The following is a 20,794-nucleotide window of genomic DNA, read 5'->3' on the forward strand; positions in this document are numbered from 1 at the left end:
TTATTATTACATGATATATGCGTGTGTGAATATACATATATATATCATTTTATCACATCATAGAAACCAACTTCAGAAATATATATATGTATGTAATGTAATGTATGTAATATGTATTAACTAACTGTTTCCCTAAAACGGAAACTATATATATACACACACACACACTCTCTCTTTCTCTCTCTTTCTTTTGTCAAGTTCTCTCTCATTTTTTTTTAACATAATGTTAATTCATGGTGTTACGGAAGGAGGATATGGTTCAAGGTACTGCTTTTCTTTAGTCCCATTGTCACCCAAACTTCACTGTTGCTCTTCAAAAAAAAGTACAGAAGGAAAAAGCAACAATGGTAACACTTTAATCCATGTTTCAGAATTTTTCAGTTTAGAAATTATGTTTCAAATTAAGGCAAAGCTATTTTGGTCAACTTTGATAAATTGAACCCTGAGATGGCAAACTGCCTGTAAACATGAATAGATATTAAAGAACAATAAATTCTTAGCACAAGAAAGTTGAAAATACACCATTAACATAGAGTGTGACACAAGCTTGACACAACATTAACTAGAGATAATTAACGACGTAATTTTCTTTTCATAACTTAACAAAAGTTCCATTGTTAAGCTGCAACAAGAAGCATTTAGCAACAGTCAGGGATGGAAACATTCCAAAGATTCAACAAGGACATATAATATGTATGTTGCATAGGAATACACTATGATTTTTCCCCCCAGGATAATCAGTATAAATGTACAAACACATTATCACCCAAGTAACAGGAAATATCAGTACACTTATCAATATTCCAGCTATCAAGAGTTACTTTCAGGTAAAAATGCGGGAAGAATACAGTTTTGATGTGTACCTAGCATCGCCTTTTTTAAAACCTGCATTGTGTTTGAACTAATAATTGCCCAATTTGAAAAATTGCACTTAATTTGGAATGTAATCTACAGAACTAACGCTGCAATAAATGGACTTATGAGTCTTAATAGTTTGCTGAGGTTTCTTCACTACTGACAATTGTGCATTCATTTAGATCAGCATCAGGATTGTTTAACAAGCCTGAACAACAATCATGATTGCAATTTTTTTTTTGTGATTTGTCTGTCAATCACAGTTGGGTATAAAAGCTTGAACAGGGAATTTTTATTACAAGTTGATATGTTATTTGTAGATGCCAAATTCAAGATTAATAGATAAACTCATTTTTCTAGCTGGTTAAAAGTTAAAGTTACAAATTTTAACATCTCTTAACATAATTAATCCACGCTTTTTAACATTTATAAGCCCTGTAATTGTTGAAGTTTGTAAGAAAGTAAGCTAAACATATTCTAGAAGAAGAGCCTCACACAAAGGATCAACTAATGGGTAAGACCAACAATATGCAAAGAATATTTAGGTTGAATAGAGGAGTTTTGCACCATCCAACATCTTGGAAATAAACTAGGAACTAAATGAATCTTTAAATTCTTGTCATAGCAAAATAATGCAGTAATCTTAATTTTTTCCTCCAAATATAACACTTCTTATATTACAAAAATATTTGCACTGTTCACACTAGTATACATATGGAAACAATGAGCCAGAGAATAATAGTGAAATAAAATGCAGAAAACTTTCTAGTTAAGTTAGCTGACTTTAGATAATTTAAAATTACTTAAGTGATAACATTTTGTTTGGCTAACTTCAGAGCAGTGATTTATCCACCCCCCTTTCCCAACACCACCTTAACACCCCTAAAAATGTTCACAAATGCCCAATTTTGGCTCTAAATTTACACTTACCCCACCCCCCTCCCTCGAGATGGAAAATCTTGAATAAACTTCTGAAGTCCTTCTTCTTCGTTAATGCAACTGGTTTAAGCAAATTAAAATTTTATTCGTCTCCATTGATCACAGTATATCATTAAGCCTAAAGCATCCTTTCTGTATGGATGAGCTAATATTTATGGTCAGTGATTTTTCCACACACCTCCTGAAAATTTCCTCAACACTCTCCATACAATTTTTCATGAAGGCCCAATTTATGGTAATTTTGGTTCTAAATTTACCTTTACACCTCCCCCTAAACACCAACTTACATCCCCCCAGATGGAAAATTAAGAAAAACCCTCCTTCAGTGTATAATATTTTTATTTGAATTGAAAAAAAAAAAAAACACCTAATGTTCCATTCTACTTTTGTTAAAACAAATACAGCATGAACTGTAGCCATTGGTACTGTCTCAGGCCCAATATCAGGGGAGGAATTTATTGGTAATATTGTCTAAATTTCTTATGCAGGAAACTAAATGCTGTGGAGTAGCAGCAGTGATTAAGAAAAGGTGTAGTTGCCCCTCACTTTTTGCCTCCACACTATGGATTCTTAATGCTAAGCCTTGTCTACCAAGAGAAAGAAAAAAACTGTCCTAACCTCCCCCACCCCTGGTTTTGGCACCCAATCACTGCTACTGCTATGGAGAGTGAAGTAATAAAATGCTTGAGAAAGTAATTATTGGATATCCTTCCAAAACGAATTAATTTTCTCATTAGGAAAGTATCTGCTTTTACACTATCAGGATTAATGTTTGACCATTAAAATTGCAGAAAATTATTTAAAACATTTAAAATTCAATATGTTGGACTTATTCCCCATTAAGATACATTATTCCTTTCGTGTTTGGGTAATAAAAGACACTGTAAATAATAATTAGACGTAAACGAGTTATGAACTTTATCTGCGAAACTTACTTGTAGCTATTGAAGATTAGGCACACACAGGAGATGTATTACGTTGAAGTTTTCAGCAAAAATTGCAGGTTCGACCAGGACTCGTACCCGGGTAAACCACAGGTAAAACAGCGATAGCGAAAAATCAGGCAGCTCGGTAGCTCAGTGGTTAGAGCAATGGCACGGTATGCCAGAGACCTGGGTTCGAGTCCTGGTCGAGCCTGAAATTTTTGCTGAAAGTTTCTACGTATTACTTGTAGCTGTTCTATTAATTTTGGTGGCCTCTTCCACCACGCACTTCAAACATTATCCTTATTACCTCTTTGTTCACTAAAACGTCAATATGTATGTCAGGAGCGTATATTCTAGGCTAGCTAAACTATCTGCGAAGCCTGAAGTCTAGAGAATAAAATTCAGGAGAAAACTCGATCAGAAATTGTAAATATTATTATTCGTATCAGTGAGGTGATGATGCTGATTCTGGAGTTGGTAACCTGATTTTGTGATTTCCTATGAGTTGGCAACCTGATTTCTTATAGGTTGGTAAACCTGATTTCTTATGAGTTGGCAACCTGATTTCTTATGAGTTGGCAACCTGATTTCTTATGAGTTGGCAACCTGATTTCTTATGAGTTCTTAGGAGTTGGTAATTTCTATTCATAGCCTAGGATCACGTGACTCAGTATACGCCACTGATGTATGTACATACTTGATTGAAATGAGATTCAGTTCTCTAACTAACTAACTCTCTAGCCTTCTTAAGTTCATGTTTTGTGCATATGCGAATTACTCACTATGTCAGACATTCCTTCAGACCCAAGGAAGTAACCTGAAGAAGGCAGCAGTCGACTCCCGAAACATTGTTTTGTAAACGGAACATACTCACATAACGTAAGTAAATTGCATTTGGTATTTTATTAAATACTTATTGTCTTATAGCCTTCTTAAACCCAAAGGTTCATGCCTGCAGCAACACAGGCCATCCACCTGTACCTATCCTCAGCAAGATCTATATACTCTTTTCCATCTGTAAAACCGATTTCTTTTAGGTCCATTTCAACATTATCTCTCCATCTTCGTCTTGGCCTTCCTACAGGTCTCTTACCATCAGATTTCCCAACAAGAATCCTGTAAACTCCTCTTTCCTCTCCCATTCGTGCCGCATGGCCTGCCCCCCTAAGTCTTCTTGATTTAATCATTCTAATAATATCTGGACATGAATGCAAATTATGCAGTTCTAAATTATGTAACCTTCTCCACTCACCTGTCTCTTCATCCCTTTTATGCCCAAATATTTTCCTAAGGATCTTATTTTCAAATAAGATAGATATATTGAGAACATATAATTAGCTACTTGTGAAATATCAATTGTTAACGATTTTCTAGAGGAAAGGAGAATATGTCCAACATTTACAACACAATACAACGAAACTCAACATATTAGTTTACTTAAGGTGTATTTGAGCTACTGTAAATGAGAATTTAATTATTGCTTTGGACATATTAAGTTCATATACACTATCATTAATTTAGTTCTCTGCTATAGTCATACACTAAAACAGAATAAACACAATTTAATGAAATGGCGATGCTAGGTTCAAATAGATTTGGTGTATTGATGTGATAATGACAATATTCACAATGACCTTCAGTTATATTCACCTACAAAAGAAGAGACCCACCCCATCTCTATAAGCAGCACCAAATGACTAACATACATCGTGTGGTACTTGTCACGTACCACATAATCTAGGCACCCCGGACACATAAACGATAGAAGAAAAATATTATGTCAGGCACATATCCTATTTCGTTTCATCCTGCTCTGGGCAGGCACTGGTTGCTATATGTAATTAGATGTTGCTAAGCTTTACTAGCAAATCTTCTTGTGAAAACAATAAGAAGGATGAAATATTCTTTTAGTAGCATGTGGAACTTTCCACCATTTTCACCGTTCTTGTATATGAAAAAAATATATATATGTACCATAGTCTACAACATATCAGTCGGCACCTACTAATACTTCAAAAATTCATAAGGATAGTCGTATGAAAATCGTTGGAAACTAGTTACAAACACTCACCATCTTGTTCACTGATCATTACCATTAGCATCTGCATCTATTCACAATAAACCTCTTCAACAATACAATATATATGTACAAGTTCACTTCAATAGTCATGATATATATATATGTGTGTATGTGTGTGTCCATATGATGAATGGACTTTGCAATTTAAACATTTGTAAATCCACTTATTTGTATTACTTAACTAGAAATAGTGCACTAACTTTAGTTTAATGTGTACATTCTAGCAAAATTTATGTCTTTTCTATTTTAGAGATGTAGTTGTTTATTGTTTTATGTATTATATAACTTTATTATATTTGGACATGCTAATTTTAAAATTCCTTTTTTAGATTACTAGTTTAAAGGAGATCTTTATATTGTAACAACAAAGAGAAATAGAAAGATGCAATTTTATGGTTTACCATCAACACACAAACTTTGCTCCCAATAATTATATTCCCGCACTGTAAGATAGCAGCGAATCTGGACGGTATAAAATTTTTAATCTCAGCTAGGCGACACTGATGTGGTTGCAGTTGGTACTGGTGCTGCTGCTGTGGTGGTGGTAGTAGTAGTAGTAGTTGACGATGACGAAGGCAAAGACACACAAGTTTTAACCGGAAGTGACGTAGGTACAAGAGGTCTGGAAGATGGAGACGTGGATTCACCATGAGCGTTCACTAACCCACCCCCCAAGTGTGACTTAGGTACCAGAGATGGAGTCCGCGGGCCACTTGCGGATGCCGTAGCACCCGGATATGCTGGAGGTACACCTGTCGAGCCCCATGTCGTCGGCACACTTTTTGAATGCGGAATGGCTCCAGTTGCAGATGGCGCTTGGGTAGTCTGTGGCTGGAGACCGCTTGTTCCAGCAAAGATGGCCGACTCGGGGTGAAGAAAGTTTCTTCTCTGATCCATCTTGTCCGTGTGCTGCTTCAGGCAGTTCTTCAGGACTTCAGGCAAAGATTCCACTTGTTCCTGGATGCTGTTGAGCTTGTCCTCCATGCCGGAAAGGCGTTCCTCGAGAACATCCTGCCGGTTGTTCATGTCGGACACAATCTCATAAACTGTATTCTGCGTCTGAAAGGAAAGATACATAAGTAGACAGCAATTTCCTCAAAACAATAATGAACAACTGACAACAATAACTTGCCAATCATGTAGTAGATAAGCAGTTTCTGATGAATATGGCTTTATCCCCCTTCCTTATTTGCCTGCAAAAACTGTTAAAAGCAGTGGTACGACTTAACCACATTCAAAATTGTTGTTCTTCCAACGTTTGCCAAACTTTAAATTTTCTTACAGAAACCACACAGCATGACTGCTACAGACTGAAGGGAAGCCACGCTACAAAACACACACACACGCACACTCTGGGAAGACTCAAATGTACATCACATGTACATCCCTTACATTTTTCACGAAATCTCACTTTATAATCATTTTGGCTGTAACCTTACCTTTACATACTCACACATGGGAAAATTCCAGATAAATCAATCTACATACTCTTGGCATGGCTTATTGAGTAGAATGTAGGCTAAATGAGATTAAAGTCAATGAACATAATCCACAGTGGTAGCCAAATGCCCATTTCTTAAGATGTCCTACCATTATTTTTGAATAATTAACTTAATCACTAAATACTTCTGATGACTACTCCTACAGGAATAAATAGTTGCAACAAGAAGGGAGGGGGAACTATTCAGAAAGGGAATTCCCGGTCACCCTTCCTACCAATGTAAACATATTGGTCCCTATGATATATAGTGATTCTACTGTGATTCTTTCACCACTTTCATTGGTATGATGTGCCCTGTTTAATAACAGAACTCTGATATATCCACACGCACTTTCCCTCAAAGTCCACTTTACGGTCGGTTTGAAATTAAATATTCCTTCATAAACTCCCCTGCCCTGATAGAAAATTCTGGATAAACCTTTGTGCTGGATACAATGCAATATAATAATGTTATAAACCGAGGTAAAGTAAATAATGCAATAAAAAATAAATATAATAAGAAGCTGTGGCTATAGGCGTAAGTTGGAGGAGCATGGGGGTGCACTTGACCCCCCAATTTTCAGGTTTATGAAAACTTACAAGTTAATGGCACTTTATAACCTTTTGGAACCTGTGGAGCAATTATGATGATTTTGCAAATATAACAATTATTTATCAAAATAGTCTTGGATGATATTTTTATGGGCTTGAAAACTTTTTGATTATGGCCCCCAAAGTTAATCTCCAAGTTCGATTGTGCCCCCCTCTCTCCCCCATAAAATTAGGTTCCAGTTTACGCCTATGTCCCCGGTGGTTTGTGTTCGATTCGCAGGGTGGTTGATCTAAGGTTGGAAAATTTCAGGCCTTGTCCCTGAATAAGCAGCTCCAGCCTTGGGGTCAACCTGAAGAGTGCTTCTGATCATAAGACCTCAAAGTAGCCAAGATCGAGAATGTGCCTTGTGGCACGGTGCAACATGCACGGGAAGATTTTCCTTACCTTTACTTTAATATGATGATGATAAAATAAGCTACAATGTCATGGGGTCAACTTTAAATAAAATCTACATATTTGTTCTTTAAGTCGTCCTCTCAAAGGTGAGCCCATTATAGAGTTCCCCGCCACTTCAAGAGCAGCATCCTGTTCGAAATAGCAGAAAACCACCGCGTCGACTTTAAGGTCACTAAAGAGCTGTCGGGTCAGAAGCGTGGACGAAAGTTCCCTAATTTTATTGGGCATCGGTGCCGGCGTTTCCATGGCAACCACAGCCACGGAAGGAAAAACCCACTTTGCTCCTTAGAGCATTCTGAAAGATGTCTTGAGTGGTTTCTCCCATCGTATCCCTTCCATGGTCACATTAGCGGGAACTCAAAGATCGTGAAGTTCATTTACATTTCTGGGGGAATTCCCCCCGCTCCCTCTCCCCCACCTCCACATCTATTACTCAAACCTTAAACGATACTTCAGCCAGTGACGGAACAGGCAGAACACTAAGGCATTTTACGTTTTCTTTCATTAAAAAGGAAGAAATGTTCAGCCAGAGGGTTTTACAACTTACATCATTGCAAATGAAAAGCTGTAAACGCCAAAGAAAAGAAGAAAAGGTTGCAATTACTCGGGCCAATTCAATATAGTTGATTATCGTTTTGAAAATTAAAGGTTACCGTTCTATGCAAATGTCCAATTCTTCAGTTGCGAAGATGATCAGAATGCGAGGAGACTAAAAGAAATATACTTCGGAAAGTCCAATTATGTCCTGAAGTATCCATTTATTCAGATCAACGAGTGTGCAACCTTATTGGTTCCATTAAAGAAGCAACGCTAGGTGAATAAATGCTCTTTTAGCCTAAAAACATATTTTTGTGTAGTATTTGTATTTACGAGTTATATTCCCGCTTCCTGCCTCATTTTATCTGTTGCCGTTTTTGCACATTGTACTAAAAATGTGATAATCATGTAAATAATTCGATTGATTGAGTTGGTGTTTTACGTCCACTTTAGGCATCCATGAGGCCTTAAAAAGAACGCTTCGCGAATGAGCGAGCCCGTTTGCAACAGCTAGCTCGCTGCACCCTTCCGGAAGGGTGCGAGACCTCTGCCTCTTGCTACCTCGGCCTGTTTGTTCGGCTGAGGAGCAGACGACACGAGAGTATCGGCAATAGTGTGGGAGCGACGTCTGCTGTTAGCCCGCGAAGAGCTCTTTCTAAGGCCTCCTGCAGTATAATCGGGACTGGACCTACAGTTTAATCGAACCCGGGACCCTTTGATTACAAGGCGACGACGTTACCATTACGCCATCGGAGAGGCTATGTAAGTAATTTGACTTACAACAAAAAATAACCATTTTACTTGTTGTGTTGTAGTAATTCTTGATGGTTTAACACTTCGTAATAATTTGTAATGGCTAATGTTCATGTACAGCTGGATGCATAAGTATTACCAAGCAAATTGTTCATGTTTATTCTGTTTGGTTTACGCAATGTGAGCTTCATGAATTGAAACACAGCTCCAAAAAGCTGCTGGCAACCTTTGCGCCAGCCTACGTAAAAAAACCAGTCCTTAAAAATAAGTAGGATGCAATAGAAAAATTGATGAAAATAAACGTGATCAATTTACCGAGCAATACTTGTGATTTCCATTGTACCAGATTCAGATTAATTGTTTATTAGTTACTACTTAGTACTAGTGTACAGTTAGGTAAAAACAGGAATTTTGTCACTCGTACTTTAAACATTTTCAAAAATTACACCCGGGTTGAAAACTACCCACTCGTAGCTATACTGCTGAAATCTTACCTTTGCCATATCTGTGATGGTGTTCGCGTTGTCCATCAGCTTTCGTTGATCCATTTTGACTTTCCTCAAGCTAGGAAAACAAAAAAAAAGTTACATATTAGTTGACTGCTCGACTAGTACAAGAAATACACAACGTAAATCAAATTAAAGGATCTAAAAACCCAGGAAGACATCACATCAAAACTGAGTAGTCAATTATCACACGATTCTTCTGTGTTACTATCTAGTCTCATCCCCAAACTTCTCTATTGCCATAATTCGTGTTTTATTATTTTATACCAACATGGATGGCACCGATACGAGAATGGGATTGGGTCCTTCGAGACTTTGGTATGGTTTTGGAAAATCCACTTTGCTTTACTATGCAAATTCTTCAGATGTAACAAGTGGATATCTATTTACAGGTAAGTTGCATATTTTGGGTATAGCTAGGGAGCAGATGTTGATGACCTAAAAAAATATAGGTATATGACCTATAGAATGTCCTAAAAAATGGGGAAAATGACGTAAAAATGCAAAAAATGACCATTAGCTAAATTTGTTAGTTTCATGTTGAAAATTGAAATGAAATTAAGCAAAATGCAATCTTGCTTAAAAAAAAACGGCTGAATAAAGACTGTCACCAGTTCAGCATTTTTTTTGCTCGTAAATTGCAAACCTGCGAGATATATATAGGCTTATGTTCACCTTGATGAAAAGACTCAAGAATATGACCAGAATGAAAGAAGTGACAAAATATGACGAAACAATACACCAAATATTGCGAAAAATAACGGGAAAATGCCGAAAATCGGGGGAAATGACCTAAAACCTGAAAATTGGCAAAAAAATGCAAAAAAAAAAATGCTCTTTAAAATTACCTTTTTTGGGTTCTAGACGAAGTGTAATATTGTGTATATTTAATGGGCATCGTGTCCGAGATGTCAGAAAAAAGATGACATTTCATCAACTTCCGCTCCCTAGTTATAGCAATTACACAATATATAGTAGTCACAAAATTAGTGGTACAGTAGAGTCTTGATAATCCGATATTTCGTGTAGTCCGAGGCAAAAATATATGTTTTCTTCTGACAAGTAAACGGAAACGGACCATAAGAACATTTGACCATTTCTGTAAAGTGTAAATTCAATATTCACCATTTTTTTCCCTAACGTCATTTTACTACTGTATTAAGCAATGTAAGTATAATTACGTATATCTTATTTTTCACATAATAAATTATAATATTGTAGTATTATGTAACATTATAGTATTTTGTTATGTTTTTTCTTTCAGCTCTTCCGATTTTCCCTACGTTATTCCGTATTGTCCAATTTCTCTTTTGTAATTCGAGGTAGACTTGGTCCCGTCCACCTCGGATTATTGGAACTCTACTGTAACTGTAAGCCTGTGTCAAAAAAAATACCGTAAATTTTGTCCTATACCATCCGCTCTCTCTCTCTCTCTCTCTCACTTACTCACTCTACTCTCTTTCTCCCCCTCTCTTTGTACCCTTGAATGTTTTCCATGTAGAGTTACAGACAATAGAAATAGGACACCTAGATCTTGAAATACTCTCTTGCCTGCAAGGCGTTATGCATATCACTTAACTTTGTGGAAGCGGTAGAACTTGATTTGACAAATGTCGAGCGAGTGGGTTTCAGCTGATCACATCCAGCAGGAAACTAAAATATCAATTTCATTTTCAAGAACAGCTAGGTGGTTCATTGCGACAAAAGCCACGGCCAGTGAACATTCATCTTCACACTACTGAAAGTAATCATACTTACGAGTAGATGGCAAGCAGAAACTTCCTTTGGTGTGCTCTAACTCGGCCCGCGTTAACTCTTTTCACCAGCTTCGTGTGTTTGTAGATAAGCCATGTTTCTCGTAGAACGTTCGCTGCGGAGTTTTTTAGCTGGAAAAGTGAAATTGTTATTAACAATCTGGTTAATGTTACAATCGTAAAAGAGTGTGACTATAAGATTCCTCCCTCCTCCAAAACCTTCTTCGAGTATCTGCACGTGATCGCAGCTGCACCAATAAGCGTCAGCAATAGCTGTACGAAGCTGACTGGATATATTACGTCACTGGTTTTGGCGGGAGAAAGGACAGCAGCTCCGGAACAGAGCACCACGGTAGGACTCCTTCCGTGCATATACACATATCAATGAAAAAATGATATACTTTTCTTTTTTTTATAAAAGTTTATGAGATATAGTTACATTGTAATTAATGCATGCGAGAATTCATAGTTTTAAAATTTTACTTATGTAGCACGTTTAGAACTTCTAGTATAAAGATTCTGTGATGCACATTCATCAATCATCTTGCTGAAATATATTCATTGCGCTTTTACCTCTTGGATAACAGCGTTATAGCCTTCATCATTCCTAATCCCTCGAAGTAAACACAGATACTTTTTCGTATTTTTGTACATGAAACGTGGTGCGTACAGTAAACATACACAAGAAAACTCGATTCAATGATTGATTGATTTGGTGTTTAAAGTCCACTTTATGAACAGTAAGGCTAATCGGGACTGAACCTACAGTTTAAAGTGGGATCCGAACCACTATGTGCTTCCATCGGGTATCGACAAGAAACTCGACTAGACTAAACTACATTATTATTAAGTCAGGCAACTGCTTAACACCCTTCATCTGCTTGATCATCTCTCAAAATGAGCATTTCATCGAAAACAGTTGCGATGAAAAGAATAGGAATATATATATTCACAGAATCTTTTGGAAAAATTTCACTCTTACTCTTGTCTTCAGGCGGATTCAAAAGCGCGGACTGCACCGAAGACGCTGTATGTGATTAGACTGCTATCCACCAACCAAGCGCCAGGATTCACTTAAGTTTCTAATAATAGATTAACTGCATACCCGGCATAGTAAACAACCTAATACAGTATATCTTTTATAGTATTAGTCAACATTTATACATAGGTTATAATGGTGAACAGGACTTGTCATTAAAGATGCACTAAACCATTGACACAGTGAGTGGTGTGCAAGATCCTCAATTCAATTAGATCATAAATCACACTTCACCAAATACCTATATCTAAAGTTATTTTAAACAGTTTTTTAGGCCAGACTCACACTTTGTCAGATATTTTGGTTGTAAGAGTTTTATTGGTTCCTACTAAGGACCATGCATATGCACAGAGTGATTACAAATCATGCCAAGGTAAGACTGTAATATGGCATAAAAGATATTCTGGTATTAATACTACGCATCAGAGTTACTTTTACAATTACTCAAAAATTTGTGGTGACTGGTGGCATGCAGAATTGTTTTCTCGTGGAAAACAGAGCACATGCGGAAGGCTCATTGGGTATGAGAGTACTGATTTTGGAATATACAATGTGAGATGGCAACATTAACAGCACATAATTTTTTTCTATGAGTTGGCAACAATTATTGACAATATTTTTCGTATAATTCCGTTGTGCAACTAGACGGATCAACTGAGATACTATATGTTGCTGATATTTCGTAGGACATTCTGCCTAAAATATTGTAAATTCTCATTTATTGTAATTCCTGAAATGCCAATATGAATATTGTTAATGTTTAAGGCCACATTATGATCAGAATGGCTAATCGGGACTGGATCTACAGCCTAAAGTGGGATTCGAACCACCATGTGTCTCCACCGGGATCAAACCCGAGACACCTTGTCTCCAAGGCGACAGTGTTACCACTACGCCATCAGGAAGACCCTTTCTGAGATGTCAATTGTTGAAACAAACACGATCGACCAGATAAAGGTATTATTTTGTGCTTTGTTGGTGCATGATGAGGAAAGGAGGCATTTTATTGGTTGTTTTTAGTATACAGTGTGCGCCCAGGGAGGGTTTGTGGAGGTTGTACCGCTTTTCTTGAACTTTTCTAAACAGAAATAACACCAGGCACATGAAAATGTAAAAATGAAGCCATCACCCCACCCTTCACGAAATTCCTCGGCATGCCTGCCACTACGTTAAAATATCTGCCCAACAAACAATAATTTGACTATAATTCTTCAAAAACATCCCACTATTACAGCCCATTGTGGTTCCTTCCTCGCAAAAACCTCGCCGATACTCAGAGACAAGGGCCACGTTTCGATCAAGCGGTTTGTTTGCTGTCAACCGTCGGCCTGTACTCGGATGAACCGTTACCATGGGAACGCAGCTGTGGGTGACAGTCATAGTTCACATAGGCACTTCTGCACGCGTCCCACAATGTCTTCCCCTTTCCCTCGACTACTTAGCAGCGGGAGTGAAATATCGCCAAATATTGTCCTCACAATATTTCATCCTGTCAACAGTTTAGTCTTTAACGATAAACTTTGATCGTTCGCAATGTTGAGGGCTACATGCCACGTCCTATAAGTTCGTATCAAAAGAATCCTGGATTCATAAATGTTGTTAGATTTACCTACGTACACCAGCGTACCATGGCATTTTCCCATACTTGCAACTCCTGCTAAATGCTGAGAAACTTCATATGACTAACATATAATGGCAAATAGCATGTAGCAATGCACGAGTATGTTAAAGATTCAATAACAGAATATATCGTCATTGGAATAACCTAAAAAATCGCGGGAAGCCTAGCTTTCTTGCCTTAAGGAATTCAACAAAATCCTTTCACCTTAGCATCCAGAGATGTCATTTAGTTGGGAACGGAGTTTCCATTTAGCTCCCTTTCCACGTTAAAATTTTCAAGTTAACAATTTAAGTGTTGTAAGGTAACTATTGACAACGTTACTTATATTGTAAGAAAGTAACTCTGTTACAACCACAATTCCTCACAAGAAGAAAATGTTACTTGTAGCTGTGTTACAAGTAACTAGTTAATTGGAAAGGACTTAAATGTTGAACCGATGCCGATACTCTTACCGACTACAACCGATACCGGTTCTTGAAATTTGTAATAATTAATGGTTGTTCGAAATATTGACTAATACAGTGGCAGAATATTCCTCTCCAATATATGCCTCAATTTACGAGATTTTGCTTCAAAATATCCAAGAATTACATCAAAATATGAAAATATCTGTTATACAGGGTGAGCGTAGAAGAAATAGTTTCAAAGTCAAGGTTGGAAGAGTATGTCCTGACGTTTACATGGCTAAGTTACAAATGTTCTGTGTGACCCTTTTGTAATACGACCCTATCAATGCGATACTCCAGGTCTTCCCAAACACGTCTCAGCATGTACAAAAATGTCAACAGTTTCCTCAAATTTCTTGCTAAAATCATAGATCGACTGCCTTGAGGGTGGTTGTTTGCCATACGTGTTTTAAAACGACACTGTACGATAGTAACAGAATTTGCTTTGGCAAATTCAAGCAAAGAGAAAGACATTTCTACCTGGTTAGCAGCCATATTGTTCGACTGACGTCAAGGGCACTCACGTGATGCTGACGTCACGAAACCAAACGAAAAGTGGAGGTCGTAAACTTGAAGATTTTCTCGATGAAACAGTACTAAATGCTTCCTCATAAAACAAACAGTTTCAGATTTATACAACGTAAACAGGCCTATTTCTTTTAGGTTGACCATGTATAATCACAAAATACAGTTTAAGACACAATCTTGGTGCAAAATAAATGTAAATCTCGAAACTCCGCGATAGACCAAAATGGCGGGAAAGTATCGGTAAATAAAATCAAACCGATACATCGGCACCAGCTCAACCCTAACACAAATTGGTTAGAATGGAGGCTTGTCAGTTCTGTTTCGTTGTGAATCCGCTCATTAAAGCGTCCGTCTCCTGGGTCCTAATTACATATGAACCACTAACTGGGCGCTCTCATGCATGGTTGTTCGTGGCCGCGCATCTGTCCCCGCCACAAAGCTCGTTAAAAGCAGTTGACGTCCGCAGTTCCGAAAGTTCAAACTCATTTCCAGCTTCGCGAACATGGAAATCTGAGGAAAACTCTCTGTGTCCGAACGCCCTTGTCTGCCTGAGTGACGGAAAATTACATTACTTCTGAGAATAATTGTGTGAATTTCCTTAACTGTTGTGTAACGTTGTCAGAATCTCAAGCTGGAGCACAGAAAAATCGTGACAAGCATTACTACCGGAAATTCAGATGTGTTGTGACTTTTTTTTTTTTTAGACGGAAAAGGTCATTTGTCATTTTACACAACTGCCTTGTTAAAAAAACAAAGTATATGGGTATTTCTACTGTCTCTACCACTACTATGGTTTTGTTTTATCTAAGTTTCTGAGAGAACGGGCCACATGCATCAATGAAATTCACACTCATAAAAGCATATGCGCCTGGTCAAAGCAAACTATTGTAGGTGGCAGCACCTCTGTTGCGTCCCCACGCTTTTGATCGGCAATTGTTCTCCCATTTAAATACATGGGGAATTTGATGCCGAACGTGCTGCTATTACATTAAATTGCAAGTTAATATCATCCTGACCTCAGAAATGATGTCTGAACATGATAGTTGAATAATCAGTGCTGTAAGAGTAAGACTTTTGAAAAGAAGATAGTCAACAACAGAAAAGATATCGGAACTCAACAAGCCTTAAAATTTGCACAGCACTTTTTGACGTCGCTTTCAATTTCCACAATTTAAGTGATCTATTGCTGACAATCCGGTCAAGAATAATGCATAATAATTCCGCGCGACTGTACTTTTATTTTTATAGTTGTTTTTAAGAACTGACTTTCTTTTCACGTGATATAATACTTTTCCACGTATCTAGTAAATATGGTCCTTTGTTTTATACACACACATTTATCGTCAAGAATATTTATTACATAAAATATTTTTTCTTCTGTTTCATGTCTCGCAACCTGTAGGGCTATCTTATTTATTTACAGGTATTATAATTTTAAAATTGTTCTTACCAAAAAAAGGACGAAAATACATGGGGAGAATATCTGCTTAATACAATGAAAACATACGTTAACATTAAATTATCGGATAGGACATAATGTCAGTCAGAGTGTATAATAATATATATCATGCATTTACACACTTAATACATTTTTTCTTTATAATGTTGGGAGTTTCTTCGATTCCTACCCGCCCTTGAATCACACATGCTCGCAACCAGATAAAAAGCAAAGCATAGTGTAAAAATCTAAATTTTTGTATTATCGACCCATGGCAGCTAGAGACGACCCAAATGACGTCAGGTTTAGTGTTCTTTGTGCATAAACGTACTATATTTAATCGTTTTTGCAACCATTCCGTTGCGCTTTAATATATTAATTCTTAGGTTCAGGAGAATGTAATTTTCGGAAACTTATGACTGGCTACATTACTTAAAGCTTTGCTGAACCCATTTTTATTATCGATTTACACGAGAAATTCTTACCTTCATTGAAAATAATGTTTGAATAACCATCCCATCAAGCTCCAATGTAAAGCTTAGGGCAACCAAATGACGAACGAAATTATTTAGGGACGCAACGAATGTGGCGTCGCCACCGGAAAAGTTTGGCAATGAACAGCCCCAAAGTTTCTAAACCGAGTAAAGCAATGCTCTAAAAGTTGTAACTATTCTGTGATTTTCTAGAGATGAAATTTTATCTTAATCTTCTGATGATTATGGCTGCTAATAAAAGTAATTTGGGGAAAATTGTGAAAACTTAGTGAACATCAATTTTCCATCCATAAGTTGTTTTTAGTTTGATGGTGAAAAGTAAATCAACACCAATTTCATCCATCGGTTATTTTATGGTGGAAAGTAAGTGAACACCAATGTCATCCATCAATTCGTTTTAGTTCTATGGTGGAAAGTAAGTGATCAATAAACTGCATCCATTAGTTCTTTTAGTTTGTTAATGGAACTAAAGGGATACATAACTGCAAGTGTGTTTCTTACCCGCCGATCCAACTGCCTCTCCATCATAAGAACATGCACCCTCTTTTCAGCAGGGCTCAAAGTCACCTTGTTTAACAACACAGCCACCACGAGAGCCATTGTTCCGTTTCCCTATAATGTACCACGGGAACAATTTGTGAAAAAGAACATTAGTACAAAATAATCATAACGATCTACATAACGTAATGTAAATTCTAAAACTCACCCTTTTAGTTAATTGTGTATCCATCATAAAATTATGTACATGCTTCTCAGCTCTGGACAGCTCCAATTTCCTTGAAACAACTGCCACCAGGAGAGCTGTACAACCCGCCCCCTGAGAGAAAACAGCCAATCAAAGGTTAGTAAGGATTATGCAAAAAAAAAAAAAAGAAATTGTACAATGCAACAATGCAAACATAGGCTCTGTCCGAAAGGTACAAAGTACAGACTTGAAGTATGGTCTTGACGGAAGTGACGTCACCTAGTACAGTTGGAAAGCGCCAAGAACAGTTTGAGTTTGTGTTTTAAGTCCACTTTATGCACAGTAAGGCTAATCGGGACTGGACCTGCAGTTTAAAGTGGAATACGAACCACTATGTACCTCCACCGGGTATCGAAGCGCCAAGAACAGAAGCATGCAAGTGTGCAGCTCGCAGTACAGATGATTGCCGACTAGGTCACGTGATTTTCGCACTCGTTGTTCATTTGTTTAAAATCACGGATGTAGAAAGCCAGCAAGTTGTTGGTTCAAGTTCTTCTAATGTGTGGAAATGTATATATAAGAACATTTGAAAATGCTATGTGATTTGTATAGTGAAAAACAAGTGTTTAAAACGCGGGGAAAACAACGAGTACTCAGTTTTATCTACTGATCGTATTTGGCGCTGCAGTGGAAGTGCAATTCGAAAGACTTTCACTTCCAGTCCACGACCCCATTCCAAGACCATACTCGGAGGTTGCTCGCTTCAAGAACGGTCTTGCACCTTTCGGACACGACCATAATTAGTAATTGTTAAATCAATGCATTTTTCTTGAACACGAGAATCTTTGGTCTCAATACCATACTTCAGAAAATCTCACAATTTGGTTTCGCTATGGCTTAATGTTGTGTCAATACATATAACAAGAAATATAATATAGTTTATTTAAGAGTGTGTATATATATACACACAGTGTGTATCATAATAGATAACTTATCAGGTTTATTATTTAAAAAATATCTGAAACAAGAATGAGTTTGGAGGAAATCTTCAAGTTTTGTTTTCATCCGGAAGACTTTTGTAAACATGGTAATTGTGGCGCTGGTGTAGTGTTAAAGAAAATGGCGACTTTCACAGGTGCAGAAAAAGAAAAAGCAGGCTGTCTCTTAAAGTTCCCAGACCTTACACCTCTAGACTTCTGCTTTTGGGGCTTTGTGAAAGACAAAGTCTATGAGCAACAGCTAAAGGAGAGAATATGAAACGCCCTTGCTTTGGTGGACAAGGAGCTCTTGGGAAAAGTGTGGCAAGAATTAGAATTTAGATGGGATGTGTGTCGCATAACTGGTGGAAGCCACATTGAACATTTGTAGCCATTTGTAGACATTCATAGGAACTTGAAGTGTTATTGATTGATACACGACTAATATCATTGTTGTATTCCATATAGTAGTTTAGTCGAAATAAATTCTTAAATATGTATGTATACTCTATTATGATACACCCTGTATATATATAGTTAGGTACAGTGTTCAGAGAAACCTGAGTTATATTTACTCCTACACGTTCCTCCTTAATAATTTTCAGGCAATACAATTTCTTCAGAATTACGTTAGTTTGACCTGTGCTTGATATTTTAATATAAATGCAGACCACATAATGTACATGTGATGCATAAATAACAGAATAAAATATTAAGATTATTCTCTCATATATAAGGTGAAAACATGTTGGGAATAGATTTTTCCTTCTAGATTTTTACAGCTATGAACTGATCTTAACGTTTTACGTGGTATTCAAACCATTTAATTATGGTTAACGATCAGAAATAATGGCCTACTGCTGATCACAAAGTGAAATAACTATTTAGAGGAACATAACGTTTCGTCTATGCTCTGAACATCTGAAGTACTCATTGAACAGAAATCGAACGCCCAATCCTTTTATGGTAGGGCTTAAAAAATATGTTGGGACACCCCTAATATATCTGATTTGTAATATTAAGAACTATACTAAAGGAGAAATACTGTCTGGTGACAAAAATAGTGAGCCTAATTAGTGTAATTCTACTTTTACAACGGACAAACAAGGTTAATATCAATATAGCAGTGTATTAACTAGTGTCTGATTAACATCTAAAAACCATGCAATAGACATACATCATGCATTATAACCTTCAATGTTAGTGGATGTGTAAAAACCCAGCACAAGAGTACATCTTAGGATGACAGATAGGCCTATTACTAACGGGAATATGTTGATTATAATTGTACCCTTACAACGTTGCATGGAACATTTCCAGCAATTAGTGGTTTTTAACACTGCTATCAAGGAATTTCCGCCATATATCTAATCAATATCCATGGATAACTAAATAACTGCTGTGGAGGAACAATAAGCTATTGCCGAAAAATGAAACGTTACCCACTTATGTGGTGTACTGGGTGTCTTCATATGATGAGTTGTTAACACTGGGTTCGAGTCCTGTCCTAGGCATATAAGTTCCTTTGTGAGCGGTCCTTCATCAATCTTATCTAATTGTCATTCACCTTCGTTGTCGCGATTAGTCAAAACTGGATTAAAACAGACGCAAAATTACGAAAAAGCATAATAACCGTGGTCCCGTGCAGTGCACCAAGTTCATAAGATATCATTTCTTATATTTATTGCAAGAAGTTGCCTCAATTTGTGGCCGACAAAGCAGCGCCCCCGCAATGCAAGGTTTACGGCCCTTGCAAAGTTGTTTGCGCGTTCTTGACATCTTGTATAACCATAGACATCTTGACATCTTGTATAACCATTTCTGTCGAAAGTGTTTTTGTTTGAAGTTTGTTGTGGAAGCTTTGATTAAGACTGCACTAATAAATCCTTTTTCAGTGCCTTTCCGTTGAAATAAAATATATATCTCCAATTTTGTCTTGCCGTTATATAAGGACTCGTGTTATCCTGAATAATTTCGAGTCTAGTTATGTTTCTTAAGTTCACTTTATGCACAGATAGGCTAATCGGGAGTGGGCCTAGAGTTTAAAGTGGAATTCGAATCACAATGTGCCTCCACCTGGTGTCGAACTCTGTATCTCTTGACAAGGAGACGACGATCCCAACACGCCATCGACAGACTGAATAATGTCGCCAAAAGAAGGGAAGTCATATTGGAATATATTTGGCACACAAGTCAATTTTCTGTCGTTTGCGGAGGAATAGAAAGGGGGGGGCTAACTATTGTATTTTTCTGACAAATCTTTAAAGTATTCTATTCTTTAAGTTTTTTACCTTTGGGGGAAGGGGCTCTGGGAAAGGATGCATCACTGTGGATATGGAGCTCTACTTCGTATCAGCCTTCAATACATAGACAGTTATGATCTATCTCTTATTCCCGGGTCTAATAGTAATAATAATAGTAATAATAATAATAATAACAACAACAACAACAACAAAACCTGTTGACACAGAAACTGGAAAACCGCGCGAGGAATTCATGACGCTATGTTGCCCACTATAAATACCTCCCTCCACCGCAACTGTATCAAATACGGAAACAAGTTCCAGCTGTTTCCTTTGCCGAAATCAGCATGGCACATTTCGGACACGATCCCGAACAAGACCTGGCAGCCTCTCAACTCCAGATGTCGTCCTCTTTTCCTGGCAGAAACTCAAGATTCTGGAGACGATACCGACTCTCCCCCTTCGCTGCAGCAAGTCCCCCTGG

General features: G+C 37.4%; 1 protein-coding gene across 15 annotated transcripts in view; it reads right to left on the reverse strand.

The window, feature by feature from the left end:
* Positions 1-3,447: 3,447 nt before the first annotated feature.
* SK (small conductance calcium-activated potassium channel) overlaps positions 3,448-20,794 on the reverse strand; it is an 848,626-nt gene continuing 831,279 nt past the window's right edge. For 14 of the 15 annotated variants that reach the window (XM_083140997.1, XM_083140998.1, XM_083140994.1 and 11 more), the window contains 4 exons: positions 17,112-17,222; positions 10,844-10,971; positions 9,074-9,143; positions 3,448-5,859 (listed from right to left, as the gene is read on the reverse strand). In XM_083140997.1, coding sequence (XP_082997123.1) covers positions 5,287-5,859; positions 9,074-9,143; positions 10,844-10,971; positions 17,112-17,222 — 882 coding nt within the window. In that variant the 3' untranslated portion in view covers positions 3,448-5,286. Of the gene's footprint in view, positions 5,860-9,073; positions 9,144-10,843; positions 10,972-16,906; positions 17,018-17,111; positions 17,223-20,794 lie in introns of all 15 variants that reach the window. The other variant, XM_083140989.1, reaches the window with a different exon arrangement.

Source organism: Lepisma saccharinum, chromosome 19, assembly GCF_977018435.1.
Source record: "Lepisma saccharinum chromosome 19, izLepSacc3.1, whole genome shotgun sequence".
NCBI lineage: Eukaryota > Metazoa > Arthropoda > Insecta > Zygentoma > Lepismatidae > Lepisma > Lepisma saccharinum.